Here is a 15,298-nt window from a genome sequence, read left to right on the forward strand (position 1 = left end):
ATATATATACTGGAGGTCTCAGAGCAAAGTATGTAACTAAATTCTCAGATAATAGTGAAGACTCTTCAGATAATCATCATATATTTTGGCCACTGGAGCGCTATCTGAAATCCTGGAGAACTGCAGCCAGTTTAGACAGTATTGGGCAAGGTGGACCAAGAGCTCAACTCCCGTTGCTCTGTCCCTGCTCCTGCCCACCTAGTAGTTCGAAAGCATGCCATAGTGCAAGTAGATAAATAGGTACTGCTCCGGCGGGAAGGTAACCCGTGTTTCCATGCGCTGCTCTGGTTCGCCAGAAGCGGCTTAGTCATGCTGGCCACATGACCCGGAAGCTGTACGCCGGCTCCCTCGGCCAGTAATGCGAGATGAGCGCCGCAACCCCAGAGTCGGACATGACTGGACCTAATGGTCAGGGGTCCCTTTACCTTTACCTATGTGAAAGCTGTGCCACTTCTTTCTAATAGGGACAAAAATAATAAGAGTAGAGGAAAGGCAAATGACCCCTGGATGGTTAAGTCCAGCCAAAGGTGATTATGGGGTGTGGCACTCATCTTGCTTTTCAGGCCGAGGGAGCCAGCATTTGTTAGAGAGTAGGAAACAAGGTGTGTGGGGGGGGGAAGCATCATCTCAACTTTATTAGTCAAACAGTCACCAGTACATAACGTAAGCAATCAAAAACCTGCAACAGCTATTATCCAGATTCGTACTAACGAATTAAGGACAAGCCAAGAGATCCTGATCCATGATAGTAATTGTGCTCCTGTGCTCCAGATTTCAGAGGACTGAGACTCCCATCAGATTCAACCAGCATGACCAAGGGTTAGGGAGATGGGAATGACAGTCCAACATCCTCTGGGAATACCCCATCTCTGTCCCTCCCTCTGTGCATTTAGAGGCATGTGATGAGAACAACTCAATGTCCAAAAGAGAGACATCTGAGCAGTTAAGGTATAGGAAACCTTTGGCCCTCCAGATGTTGCTGAACTACAACTCCCATCAGCCCTTAGCAAGCATGGCTAATGGCCAGGGATGATGGGAGCTGCAATTCAGCAACATCTGGGGTGGGCCAAGGTTCCCCACATCTGGTTTAGATGCCGAGTCTGTGAAAGGAAAATCCCCGTGGCCCCGCAAAAGAAAAAAGATGGCTGTCCTTGATTTGACAGAGGAAAACGTTTCGTCTATCTGGCTTCTCCCACAGACGATTTTCATAAAATGATCGAATGCAACCCAACTAATAAAAACTATGCAACAAAAGCAGTACAGCAACTTCTAAACCAAACGATCATCGAAAGGCTAAAAAAAAAGCTAAAAACAACAACAGACACAACTGGTTGGCTAAATGTCTGGGTTTGTGGCCCAAGCCTGTATCCCTGGATGTTAACAGAGGTCTGCACATCCCACACAGTTTAGGTGGTTCTCCGCCTGTGTGTGTTCTCATGTTCACGAAGGCTTGACTCATCCTCAAAACTCTCGCCACAGTGTGGACATTGGTGTGGCCTCTCCTCTGCCTTCGCCACCCGAAACAGCACCTGGGTGCCTTCTATTTTCACACACGGAGTATATTTCTGTTCCAACGTACCCCGCTGAGTTCTCCGATGTTCGGCGAGGTTGGACAAGGACCGTGCAAAGCTTATCTTGCAGGTCGGGCACCTGGAAGTCTTCGGCCCCACGTGGCCTCTCTCGTGCACCCTCAGGTTGGCTAAGTGAGCAAAGACCTTGCCACACTCCTCGCACTGGTAGGGCATCGCTGTGTCGACCCCTTGATGTGATCTCAGGCTTGTGCTGCAGCTGAAAGGCTTCCGGCACTGCGAACATGAGCGAGGCATCCTTTCTGTGTGCTGTATCAGAAATTCAGCGCTTCTGCCGGGACTGCGGCTCCTTTCTTCCAATTTCAAGCTCCGCTTCTGGGCTTCCATCACCTGCATTCTGATCCGAGCAACAACAGGACATTGCTCCTTGCTCTCTTCCGATTCCTCTGGTTTAAGGAAGATTCCACCCGCATCAGGCACAGACTGATCTTCTCCCTGTGGCTCCGGCGGCGGTTGTGGCTGCTGCTCCTTATCTCCCTCTGGCCATCTTAGCCAATCTTGAGTGCCTAAGTTCTCTCCTACCACTTCATCTGCCAAACGTTCTGGGGGCATTTCCATTGGTTCTTCCTCCATCTCCGTCACTGGCACCTCAACTGTGGAAATAGGGTGGGTGAGGGGAACATTCAGATTAGAGAGGGACTTCTGGATAAGGCCAATTGCCTATCTCGTCAGCATCCTTGAAGGAGCCGAGGATGTTTAGCCTGGAAAAGAGGAGACAGAAGAGATATGATAGCCTCCTTCAAATATCTGAAGGGATGACCCATGGAAGAGGGAGCAAGCTTGTATTCTGCTGCTCCGGCGTGTAGGACTTGAACCCAGGGCTTCAAGTTACAAGAAAGGAGATTGCTACTAAACATAGGGGGGGGGAACTTTCTGACAGTAAGAGCTTTTGGACAGTGCAACGGTCTCCCTCAGGAGGTTGTGGACTCTTCTTCCTTGGAGGTTTTCAAGCAGAAGTTGGATGGCCATAGCTGAGTTTATTGCATTGTGGGGGTTGGAAGGGAAACTGTAGTCCAACTCTACAGTTCTATGATTCTATGTATGTGGATGGTGCAAGAGGAGTGACAGGTAACTGAAAAGGAAGTTGGCCCTCAAGCAGGGTGGATTTGATTTGAATCAAACTGATTTAAATCACAATTTAAATCACTATTGAGTAAGGCTCAGGGTGGATTTCAATAAAAAAAATCCGATTTAAATAAAAAAAATGATTTAAATAAAAAAAATCAAATCCACCCTGCCAAGCCACAAGTAATAATAATTTATTATTTATACCCCGCCCATCTGGCTGGGTTTCATCAGCCACTCTGGGCTGCTCCCAACCGAATATTAAAAACACTATTCGGCATTAACATTAAAAACGTCCCGCAAGTTCACCCAACCTGTGTGTGAGAGAGAACTTAGCACTGACCCATCATCAGCTCTGTGCTTTAGCAGTGTGGCATAGTGGTTAGAGTGTTGGGCTGAGACCTGGGAGACGGGTTCTAGTTCCTACTCAGCCATGAAGCTCGCCGGGTGACCTTGGGCAAGTCACTGCTTCTCAGCCTAGCTTACCTAGCAGGGGTGATGTGAGACAAAATGGGGAGAGGGAGAACCATGGACACTGTCTCAAGCTCCTTGGAGAAAAGGTGAGACGCACATGGAACAACATAAATTAAACTAAAATAAAAATAAGTGGTCGCACCTACAGCTTCTTCTTCTGACTCTTCTGATGCTGCTCCATGCGAGGGAATTGAGGGAACGTGTTGATCCATGGTTATCTTCACAAAAGCCAGACTGCAGTGTATACAGTAGTAATAGTAGTAGTAGTAGTAGTAGTAGTAGTATAAATGAATAAAACAAACAAACAAACAAACAAATAGTTATTTATACCCCACCGCAAAAAGATCAAACTTATCCATCCTTAAAAAAATCAGCCCTGAGTGCTCACTAGAAGGACAGATCCTGAAGTTGAGGCTCCAGTACTTTGGCCACCTCATGAGAAGAGAAGACTCCCTAGAAAAGACCCTGATGTTGGGAAAGATGGAGGGCACAAGGAGAAGGGGCCGACAGAGGATGAGACGGTTGGACAGTGTTCTCGAAGCGACTAGCATGAGTTTGGCCAAACTGCGGGAGGCAGTGGAGGATAGGCATGCCTGGCGTGCTCTGGTCCATGGGGTCACGAAGAGTCGGACATGACTGAACAACTACAACCCCACCCCATCTGGCCGGGCCTCCCTAGCCACTCAGGGCGGCTCCCAACAGAATATTAAAACACAATTAAAAGCATTAAATATTAAATGCTTCCCTAAACAGGGCTGCCTTCCAATGTCTTCTAAAAGTCAGACAGTTTTCTATTTCCTTGACATCTGATGGTAGGGCGTTCCACATGGTGGGTGCCACTACTGAGAAGGCCCTCTGCCTGGTTTAATGCAAGATTTAATGCCACTGATCTTGGTTAGGATACAAGAAGAGCGTAGACTCAACACTAGGAAGAAGCTCCAATATGGTTTTTAAGTAGATGCACATTTCTGTGAGATCAAGCTGAATTGATTTAGTTCTGAATTAACTGCAGTGTAATGGTACACATCTGAGCTAAACAATCTGTCCTTGCTTACAGGCAGCTTCTCACCCCAAAGAGTGGTCAACATAGCAGAGAGACCAACAGAAGAATCAGACATCACAAGAGATGCAGAGGACAGCACTGACTCTGCACACACTTACTACAGGATCTCTTCACGTCAAGGCCTCATTCACCTGCTCCCTGTTCACTTTCCTATCGGCTACCACGTTCCAGCTCTATACCCATACCCCCTTGCCTTGTATGGAGAACAAGCAGTCCAGTGTCAATGGACACAAGTATAACATCAAAAATGGCAATGCTCAGCCCAGAGTATCCTGCTATGGGGACGCAGGTGGCACCGGGGGGGGGGGGGGAGAGAAGGCAAATACCTGCCTTCACCAAAAGAAACTCCCGTTTCACTTGCTACCTTTCCTGAAATTCTTTCTTGAACGCTAGAAATATCCTTTGTCCCTTCTGTGCCTCAACATTTCCCCCAGCGCCACCACAGCACAGGGGAGTCCTCCTCCCATCCCAGCTAAATCCCCAGCCATCTCTCTTTCCCCTCTCTGCTTTTCTTCTCCCAAAGTCCAGTGTGGTGTGGTTAAGAGCGGTAGACTCGTAATCTGGGGAACCGGGTTCGTGTCTCCGCTCCTCCACATGCAGCTGCTGGGTGACCTTGGGCTAGTCACGCTTCTTTGAAGTCTCTCAGCCCCACTCACCTCACAGAGTGTTTGTTGTGGCGGGAGGAAGGGAAAGGGGAATGTTAGCCGCTTTGAGACTCCCTAGGGTAGTGATAAAGCGGGATATCAAATCCAAAACTCTTCTCTTCTTCTCTTCTCCTCCCATCCCTGCTAAATCCCCAGCCATCTCTCTTTTCCCCTCTCTGCTTTTCTTCTCCCAAAGTATTGCATTAAAGTTAAGCTCACCCAATGAAAGGTCACAACTGAGCCCCAAGGCAACACGCGTCACAGAGCAAAATACATACAGGCCAGGAGGGAAGTGGAAAGCGGAAACAGGGAACCCCAATTACCTCTTCCAAGGCCTTCGCTACAAATGAAGCCCCTCGGAAGGTAGTCATAATATGGCTTCCCTCCTAAATCTCCCCTCTCTTTCCCAGCTGTGCATCTGCTCCACTTAATTTGGGCCAGCTGTTAAATTAACCCCTTAGCATTTGCAAGGGATGCTAGATAAAGGCTGAAGTCTTAACCTGCTTACCTGGGGGCAGGCCCTATGGGGCTTTTCTCTGAGTAGATACAGGTAGGATTGTAGCCTCAGACATGAGCCCTGTACACATTGCCATTCACTCCAGTGAGCTTTCGCTGCTGGTATTTGAAGCCACGCTAGCCACAATCTTTATGTATTCTCCACTTTCTTGGGAAATACCATTGTTTGATTTGTTTCTGCTCAAACCAGCTTCCATCTTATTTGAAACTGAAGCTGTGGTGAAGCTGAGGTGTGTACAACTCTGAAAGCCATTGCACACAAACATGTTTTTGGTAAAATGGAGGGTTTTCGGGGTGTGTGTGTTGTTGTTGCAGGAACAGGGGGAACAACGCATGCATTTTAAGGCACTATGATACAACTTTGATGGCATCTCCAAATAATTCTGGGAGCTGGAGTTTGTTAAGGTTGATGAGAGCTGTTAGGAGGATGCCCTATTCTCCTGACAGAACAACAGTTAGAATGATTTAATGGAAATAATAATAATAATAATAATAATAATAATAATGATAATAATAATAATAATAATAATAATAATAATAATAATAATAATAATAATAATAATTTCATTCATTCATTCATTCCCCACCCCATCTGACTGGGCCTCCCCAGCCACGCTGGGCTTCTCCCAACAGAATATTAAAAACATGATGAAACATCAAACATTAAAAACTTCCCTAAACAGGGCTGCCTTCAGATATCTTCTAAAAGTCAGATAGTTGTTTATTTCCTTGACATCTGATGGGAGGGCATTCCACAGGGCAGGCGCCACTACCGAGAAAGCCCTCTGCCTGGTTCCCTGTAACTTCACTTCTTGCTGTGAAGGAACTGCCAAAAGGCTCTCAAAGCTGGACCTCAGTGTCCGGGCTGAACGATGGGGGTGGAGATGCTCCTTCAGGTATACTGGGCCGAGGCCATTTAGGACTTTAAAAGTCAGCACTAACACTTTGAGTTGTACTCGGAAATGTTCTGGGAGCCACTGAAGGTCTCTCAGGACCGGTGTTATATGGTCTTGGCGGGACTCTGTGAATTATCACTTCCTGTGGGGAATAGGAAGTCTCCTAACAAGTCCTGGCACTCTCAACAAACCACAGCTCCCAGAATTCTTTGGGGGAAGCCATTTGGGGCCACCTTTGAAGGTAACCTGGAATCTACAACTGATCCCCGAGTCCTTAAAGGTAAAGTTAAAGGGACCCCTGACCATTAGGTCCAGTTGCGAACGACTGGGGTTGCGGCGCTCATCTCGCTTTACTGACCGAGGGAGCTGGCGTATAACTTCCGGGTCATGTGGCCAGCATGACTAAGCCACTTCTGGCAAACCATAGCAGCACACGGAAACGCCGTTTACCTTCCTGCCGGAGCGGTACCTATTTATCTACTTGCACTTTGACGTGCTTTTGAACTGCTAGGTTGGCAGGAGCAGGGACTGAGCAACGGGAGCTCACCCCATCATAGGGATTCAAACTGCCAACCTTCTGATCAGCAAGCCTAGGCTCTGTGGTTTAACCCACAGCACCACCCTGGAAACTACAACTGATCCCTGAGTCCTTAGCCGCCCACTTAAGTGTCGTCATCAGCATCCCAAAGGTGTTAGCTATCTTGCAAGAGCTACAATTAAGTGATAATACCCTGTAGGCTAATGGGTGGGCCTTCCCTCCACATCCGTCCCTCGGCCAACTACCTGGCAGGAGAACAAAAGGCGGAGAGTTGCAGGGAAGTGGAGATAGGCTGGAAGCAGGAGGCATCAACATCCTTGATCTGTGCTAGATTCAAAGCTGTGACTAATGGAGAAGCAAGATCTTGTGTGCTGTCAGGACCAGGCAGGTCACACTGTGCAAGCTGGAGCTAACTCTTTATTAGCAAGAACAAGATCTGCACAGACTTGAGGGAGGGTCAGGCCTGATGAGCACAGCAGCTCATCCCAGGTAGGTCTTGCCCCATGGATCAGAAGTTCCTGCCTCCCCACAGCTGTCTAGGTCCCCTCTTCTCCAGCAATCGGAGACTGCACCTGTATGAAGTGAACCTCTCCTCCACCCTTTTCATGCCTCTTCTGGTTCTGGAAGACCAGGGGAGAGGGGAGTTTGTCACAGCACGAGGGGGAGGCAACCGTGACTCTTCAGCAGCTTGACTCATCTTTGTCTCTTGGTCTTCTTTCTCCTCTGCTTCAGCTTCTGCCTCTGATTCTGGGTTTCTCTCTGCCCCAGACTCTTCCCCACTCGCTAAACCCTGTTACCTCCTCAGCTTCTGACACCTTCTCCTCCCAGTCTTCTCCCTCAGACAACTCATTGTCCCACCACACATCCCCCGGCTCTGAGCTTTCTTCCCTTGGACGTTCCCCAGCTGGTTCCTCCCCATGCTCCTCTGCATCCAACCAGTTCATGACATGCAACCTCCATGGTATGCTCAGGTTGTACATGTGTGTCAGTAAAACCATATATCCTAAAGACACCAGTCTCTGCTGACCTTCATTATGAGGAACCTGAACCAGGGTTAGCACCTGGGACCCCTTGAATCTCACGACAGGTGGTGCTGGGCCGGCCCAGCCATTAGGTAGCAGAAGCCCCTGATGCAGTGTCCCATCTGCCCCATCCTTGCTGCTGCTGGAGAAGGGGCACTGGCATTGGTGCTGATTTCCAGTGAAATCCTACCAAAATCATATAAGATAATGCTGAGTTTATGAGATCAGCGCCAATGCTGGTGCCATTTCTCTGCTGATGGCGGCCGCGCAGAACTTTCCATTTCTGCCTCAGGTGGCAAAATGGGATGTGCCACCCCTGGGATGGTGTAAACCATACAATATTTTGATAGTCCGAGCTTAGCCCTCTTTCTGCTGAAGGTCTTAATAAAGCAAAAATGCACCTTCCCTTTCCACCTCAATCATCCAAACAGAGGAGGGTGCACTCAAGGATATTCTCCCTGCTTTTACCCCGAGAAAGGGGCCAACAAAAGGGGGGGAACCCAGATCCAGAATGAGAGTCAGATTCAGATCTAGAATAATCTGGAACCCAGGAGAGCTTCTGCCAGTCAGTGTAGCTTCTGCCAGTCAGTCAGAGTGTGTGTGGGGAGAACCAGCTGGGGAACGTCCAAGGGAAGAAAGCTCAGAGCCGGGGGATGTGTGGTGGGACAATGAATTGTCTGAGGGAGAAGACTGGGAGGAGAAGGTGTCAGAAGATCTAGAATAATCTGGAACCCAGGAGAGCTTCTGCCAGTCAACACTGTAGCCAACACTCTGGTTCAGGGTGAGGCAGCTTGCCATGGAGCCAAGTGTGTTGAGTTTAATGGTGAATTTTGGATATAATGGAGATGTAAAAGATTTGGATTACTATAAAAGATGCAGGAGGAAATGATTAGCAATAGGACCCACAAAGCGGAGGAGGGAAGTTCAAGGGATTCCCTGGGATCTTGCCTTTATGTTGTATGTTTGCGATTGTAAAATTTTAATTTGAAAACCAAATAAATAAATTTATTTAGAAGAAGAAGAAAAGAGCTCCTTGCATTCAAAAGGAGCATGTTCCTTACTGCTTAGGGGGGCAAACAGAGAGCAGAAAACAGAAAAAGGCACACACTCAGCTTTATTATAGCAACACAACCACCATCTAAAAAGCAGCAACAGCCTATTATTAAGGAGAAGCAAAGAGATTCCGATCCAGGACAACTCCCCCCACCCCCATTTCCAGTTGCTGATGACTCCAACTCCCATCAGTCCCAGCTAGCATGACCAATGATTAGAGAAGGTGAGAGTTGTACTCCGATGTCCAAAACTGTATGGTTCACTGCAGTCGTCAAAAGACTCTTTACTATTATCTGAGCATTTAGATCAGGTGCACAGAATGTTTGGTGCTCCAGACGTTGCTGAACTACAACTCCCATCAGCTTCAACAAGCATGAGCCATGGCCAGGGGTGGTGGGAGTTGCAGTTCAGCAACTCTGAAGGGCTAGAGGTTCCCCACACTTGATTGAGATGTTTACTTTGTGATGGGAACATCCCGGTGTCTCCCAAACTAAGCAATTAAAAGCTATGCAACTGCAAGAGGACAGTGAGCTCCGGATCAAGCATGCAATCACCTTCCTAAGCTAAACAACAACAACAACAGATCTCCTTTGGTCGGTGTTGGATCCCTCAAGGTCAACCAGGCTCTCAGAGCATGACCACCTTCAAGGTGGCTCATGTGGTTCTCCTCCTGTGGGTATTCTCATGATCATGAAACCTCGACTCAGCATCAAAGCTCTCACCACAGTGTAGACATCGGTATGGTCTCTCCATTGTATGGAACGGTCCATGCAGCTCAAGGCCTAGCTGGAGACCCGCTATTCTTGCACACAACAAACATTTACATTATTTGGTTTCGTCGCGAGTTGTGTGGGGTTCCGTGAGGTTTCGTGGCAGTAGAACCCTCTTTCCGCAGTCCATGGACCTCATTGTCTGGTGAACTTTTTTGTGGAATCCCAGGTTTGATTTGTGATGGAAGCACTTTCCGCATTCATTGCATTTGAAGGGCATGTGAAAGGTCTTGTGTAAGCTTAGGCTTGCAATCCGGTAGAAACCCTTCCCGCACTCCAAACATTTGTATTGTTTCTTGTTTGTCCTGAGTGACAGAAATTCACAAGTCTTTCTGCTGCGACTGCCACTTTTCCCAAGCTTTGAGTTTTGAAATTGCTTCCCTTCCCCACAGATTCCCAGATGAGCACCATGACTCCACCTGTCTGGATCTTCTCGTTCATTGAAGATTCCATCCAGATCAGATACCCACTGAGCCCTCTCATTTTCCCCTTTCTCCCTTGCTCCATCTTGATCATGCAAGATCTCCCCTTCCACTTCAACCTCCATTCCTTCTCCCTCGGTCTCCCGCTCCAGCACATCTGCTGGAAATAAGAGAGAAACTTTATTTTAGAGAGAGCTGGCAAGTTGGATGCTAACCTGCAGAAAGTACAAATACAAATGTCTAAAATGTTTCCTTCTACTTATACTTCTTCCCAACTTCCCTCCTCCTCGAGTGAAAAGCATGTTGCAATGGGTTTACTTTTCTTTCAAGCCCTAACCATCAACAGGGAAAACACATATTAAATAGCAAGGAAAAATTAAGCCAGAATTCTAACAGGACAGAAGGATAAATAATAATAATAATAATAATAATAATAATAATAATAATAATAATAATAATAATAATAATAATAATAATTTATTATTATTTGTACCCCAGCAAGCAGAACAGGAGCACAAGAACACTCCCCACCCCCTTCTGCGGTTTCCAGCAACTGGTATTCAGAAGCAATGCTGCTTCCAGATATTATTATTATTATTATTATTATTATTATTATTATTATTATTATTATTATTATTATTATTATTATTATATTTGTACCCCGCCCATCTGGCTAGGTCCCCCAAGCCACTCTGGGTGGCTTCCAACAAATATTAAAATACATTAAAATGTCACAGATTAAAAACTTCCCTAAACAGGGCTGCCTTCAGGTATTTTCTGAATGTCAAGTAGTTGCTTATCTCTTTGACCACTGATGGGAGGGCATTCCACAGGACAGGTGCCACTACCGAGAAAGCCCTCCGCCTGGTTCCCTGTAGCTTTGCTTCTCGCAGTGAGGGATCTGCCAGAAGGCCCTCGGCGTTGGACCTCAGTGTCCGGGTAGAATGATGGATAGGAAGATAACACAGCCCTGACCCCCTTAGCAGCTCTGTGACCCACAAGAACACATGGAAAGGGCCTCACCTGGAGGGAATTCTTCCATCTTGTCCAATCCCACTCCAGAAGAAGGACCTGGGGGTTTATCTTCTTCCATGGCCTTCTTTACAAAAATACTGCTTCAGTGTACAAGATGAGAAAGAATGCCCGTGATCTAGACTGACGAGCTGAGCCTATGGAAAAGATGATAGTAAGAAGAACCTAGAACCAGCTTGAGTAAGAATCATAGAATCATAGAGTTGGAAGAGACCACAAGGGCCATCCAGTCCAACCCCCTGCCAAGCAGGAAACACCATCAAAGCATTCCTGACAGATGGCTGTCAAGCCTCTGCTTAAAGACCTCCAAAGAAGGAGACTCCACCACACTCCTTGGCAGCAAATTCCACTGTCGAACAGCTCTTACTGTCAATTAGGTGCCCATCAGTTTCTCTGTTTTTAAAATCACGACATAAAAAACGTAACATTACAGCAGCCTGCTGGATCAGGCCAATGGCCCATCTAGTCCAGCATCCTGTTCTCACAGCAGCCAACCAGATGCCCCGGGGGGGGGGGGGACTAGCAAGCAGAACAGGAGCACAAGAGCACTCCCCCCCCCCCGCGGTTTCCAGCAATGCTGCTTCCAAATATTATTATTATTATATTTTTACCCCGCCCATCTGGCTAGGTCCTCGAGGGTGTACTCCTCTCCACATGCCTTCTCTCAGTGGTGTAAAATCTGCCTTCAAATTCACCCTGTGGCTTCTCTGAGCCAGTGTGGTGTAGTGGTTAAGAGCGGTAGACTCGTAATCTGGGGAACCGGGTTCGTGTCTCCACTCCTCCACACGTAGCTGCTGGGTGACCTTGGGCCAGTCACACTTCTTTGAAGTCTCTCAGCCCCACTCACCTCACAGAGTGTTTGTTGTGGGGGAGGAAGGGAAAGGAGATTGTGAGCCGCTTTGAGACTCCTTCGGGTAGTGAAAAGCGGGATATCAGATCCAAACTCTTCTTCTTCTTCTCTGAGGCCATTAAAGGGCCACAATCTAGCCCTAAAGCAAATCTCACCCTAGGGAAAATTGGGGCAAAATGCATACAGGCAGGAAGGAAGGAAGGCAGAAGCAAAATCAGGGAATTCAGCTCCTTTCTAGAATTCAGCAGTTGCTCCTCAAACCTGGGGTCATAGCTATCGCCCCAAAACAAAACGTTGTCCGATTCACTCCAAAGCGTGGAAACAGTTTTGCAGAATTAACCCCACCTTTTGCAGTGCCCCCACCAACGGAGCAATGGCCCAGTATCCTCTTCTCACAGCGGCCAACCAGATGCCTGCGGGGGAACCCCACGAGCAAGATTCGAACACAAGAGCCCTCTCCCCTCCTGTGGTTTCCTGCAGCTGGTCTTCAGAAGCACGGCTGCCTCCAACCGCGGAAGCCAAGCATAGCCATCATGGCTACTTACCTCAAATCGTAGCAAAGGAAACAGGTAGGAGAGGACTTCCGCCTCCTCTTCCACACAGCTGGGCCTTGGCTCATTTTGAGTGGGGCCAGCTGTGAGTCGTTCCCTTAGCATTTGCAGGGATTGCTGGGAGTGCCTCAAACACTACAGGCAGAACATTGTCACTGTGCAGGTGTGTAGCTTTAAAGAGAGCTGTATTCCCCACACAGAACTACAATTCTCAGGAGAGAGATGATGGAGATGATTAATTGAATTTATATAATGCCCGATACCTGCAGGTTTAGCACATAGACCGCCAAACCATTCTATAATTGGATGGGGGAACTCCTAGCAACTCTCAGCACCCTTGAACTACTTTGTAGTTTCATGGTGATTTAAATGGTCCTCTCTTGGAGGTTTTTAAGCAGAGTTTGGATGGCCGCCTGTCATCTGCATTGCAGGGGGTTGATCTAGATGACCCCTCGGGTACCCCTTCCAACTATGATTCTATGAAAGATATGGGGTGGAATGAGGTCGTGGTTAGGACTCCATCTAAACTCCGTGACAACTTCTTATTTCTTATATACCAAAACAAAGCATAAAAGCAGAATGGAAATATGTAGAAGATTATTTGGAAAAAGAAGATATGAAAACGGAACTAGTGATTTGTTTAGATTGAGAGACACATGGGGATATTTAAATTTAAATTTAAAGTATTTGAATGATTGGTAATTATGTTCTCAAAGATTAGGAGTAATTAAAATAAAAGGCAGAGTAGAAGAAGTGGAAATTAATAGGGAATCGGTGTATAAACAATATCAAGTCGGATTTTAAAGTTAGATTTTGAGTTTGTTAATATATTTGGTTGAGTATTATTATTTATTGTTTATTGTTTATTTGTTTGTTTATTTGCTCATGTGTTGATTTGTTTTTGTTTTTGTTGTTATATTTGGTTTTGTAATTTTGAAAATATTAAATAAAGATTTTTTATTAATTAAAAAAAAAGAAACTTCATGACAGCTCAAACTTTCCTGCAGCTTAATAGGGTGGTGAATTTGTCACGTATTCTACTCAATATTGATCCAGAGCAGAACCTCAACGTATAGTTAGCAGAGTAAAAACTTAAACACATTGCGGGATTCAAAGAAAATAGACCAGAGGCAATGAATATTTCATCCAGCAGAGCTTTACTGCTACCTGTACTGAAGGCAAATGAGCATAATGGTCACAAATCCAGTACATTCAGGATTGGCACTGTCCACAAGAAATCCAGTTGCAGCAGACTTAACTTAAACTTACAATAACTTGTAATAAGTCTAAACCTTAACACTAAGCATGCTTTGTACAAAACACCACACCAGAAAGAAATGGGGTAGAAAGATAGAAACCCAGGCTGCTTCTGTCCTCTTATCGTAGTCAGCATGACCTTGACAGAAAAGATAACAGGACCAATTTAACAAAGCTGTACTCAGCTTCTCTGAAGGAATAAGGAAGGAATAGGAGTCTTGGTAGACCACAAACTTGACATGAGTCAACAGTGTGATGCAGCAGCTTAAAAAGCCAATGCAATTCTGGGCTGCATCAATAGGAGTATAGCATCTAGATCAAGGGAAGTAATAGTACCACTGTATTCCGCTCTGGTCAGACCTCACCTGGAATACTGTGTCCAGTTCTGGGCACCACAGTTCAAGAAGGATACTGACAAGCTGGAACGTGTTCAGAGGAGGGCAACGAAAATGGTCAAAGGCCTGGAAACGATGCCTTATGAGGAATGGCTTAGGGAGCTGGGTATGTTTAGCCTGGAGAAGAGAAGGTTAAGGGGTGATATGATAGCCATGTTCAAATATATCAAAGGATGTCATATAGAGGAGGGAGAAAGGTTGTTTTCTGCTGCTCCAGAGAAGCGGACACGGGGCAATGGATTCAAACTACAAGAAAGAAGATTCCACCTAAACATTAGGAAGAACTTCCTGACAGTAAGAGCTGTTTGACAGTGGAATTTGCTGCCAAGGAATGTGGTGGAGTCTCCTTCTTTGGAGGCCTTTAAGCGGAGGCTTGACAGCCATCTGTCAGGAATGCTTTGATGGTGTTTCCTGCTTGGCAGGGGGTTGGACTGGATGGCCCTTGTGGTCTCTTCCAACTCTAAGATTCTAGATCTTGATTGCAGGCAATTTAAGTTAAACTATTCCTTGACCTTCGTACCGATTACTAGACTTCTTCAGAGGAATATATATATATCCCCCCCCCCCATTGAAAGAGTTTGGGTTACTAGAGGTTAGCTTAGGCAGGTGAGGTTGATAAAAGGTTCCCTCACTGCGAGAAGCAAAACTACAGGGAACCAGGCAGAGGGCCTTCTCGGTAGTGGCGCCCGCCCTGTGGAACGCCCTCCCATCACAGGCCAAGGAAATAAACAACTACCTGACATTCAGAAAAAACCTGAAGGCAGCCCTTTTTAGGGAAGTTTTTAATGTTTGATATTTTTGTATTTGATTTCTGTTGGAAGCCGCCCAGAGTGGCTGGGGAAATCCAGCCAGATGGGCGGGGTACAAATAATATATATATATATATATATATATATATATATATATATATATATATATAGTAACCCACCATTCTTCCTCTTAAATTTTAAAACTTGGGCTTCAACAATGCAACACGCCCCCCCCCAAAAAAAATACGAAGGCAGAAAATCATGTTGCTACATCATGACTGCCTGGTAGTATCAGATCCAGATGACATCTTAAACACGGCTGTTGTAACGTGGGGTTAGTGATTTTGGTAAGTGATTTCAGCTCTCTGACATAGTAAGCAAGAGGCAGTCTCTTCATGTAACAATTCTTTAT

At 46.3% G+C, this 15,298-nt stretch overlaps 1 protein-coding gene and 1 long non-coding RNA gene across 4 annotated transcripts; both read right to left on the reverse strand.

The window, feature by feature from the left end:
* Positions 1 to 1,015: 1,015 nt before the first annotated feature.
* On the reverse strand, positions 1,016 to 5,189 carry LOC117042787 (zinc finger protein 691-like). Of its 2 annotated transcripts, XM_033142435.1 has the most exons (3): positions 5,055 to 5,189; positions 3,271 to 3,362; positions 1,016 to 2,182 (listed from the first exon to the last, which is right to left on the reverse strand). In XM_033142435.1, the coding sequence occupies exons 2-3, from the start codon at positions 3,338 to 3,340 to the stop codon at positions 1,407 to 1,409; spliced, it is 846 nt and encodes a 281-aa protein (XP_032998326.1). In that variant the 5' UTR covers positions 3,341 to 3,362; positions 5,055 to 5,189; the 3' UTR covers positions 1,016 to 1,406. The 2 variants fall into 2 exon arrangements, with proteins under 2 accessions (XP_032998326.1, XP_032998327.1); XM_033142436.1 differs by lacking the exons at positions 3,271 to 3,362; positions 5,055 to 5,189 and adding an exon at positions 2,998 to 3,090.
* A 3,694-nt stretch (positions 5,190 to 8,883) lies between these two features.
* LOC117042856 lies at positions 8,884 to 12,563 on the reverse strand. Of its 2 annotated transcripts, none has more exons than XR_004426085.1 (3): positions 12,480 to 12,563; positions 11,076 to 11,221; positions 8,884 to 10,209 (listed from the first exon to the last, which is right to left on the reverse strand). It is a non-coding gene; the product is annotated as an uncharacterized LOC117042856 (long non-coding RNA). The 2 variants fall into 2 exon arrangements; XR_004426084.1 differs by lacking the exon at positions 12,480 to 12,563 and adding an exon at positions 12,280 to 12,473.
* Positions 12,564 to 15,298: the final 2,735 nt, after the last annotated feature.

Source organism: Lacerta agilis, chromosome 2 (assembly GCF_009819535.1).
Source record: "Lacerta agilis isolate rLacAgi1 chromosome 2, rLacAgi1.pri, whole genome shotgun sequence".
Taxonomy (NCBI): Eukaryota; Metazoa; Chordata; class Lepidosauria; order Squamata; family Lacertidae; genus Lacerta; species Lacerta agilis.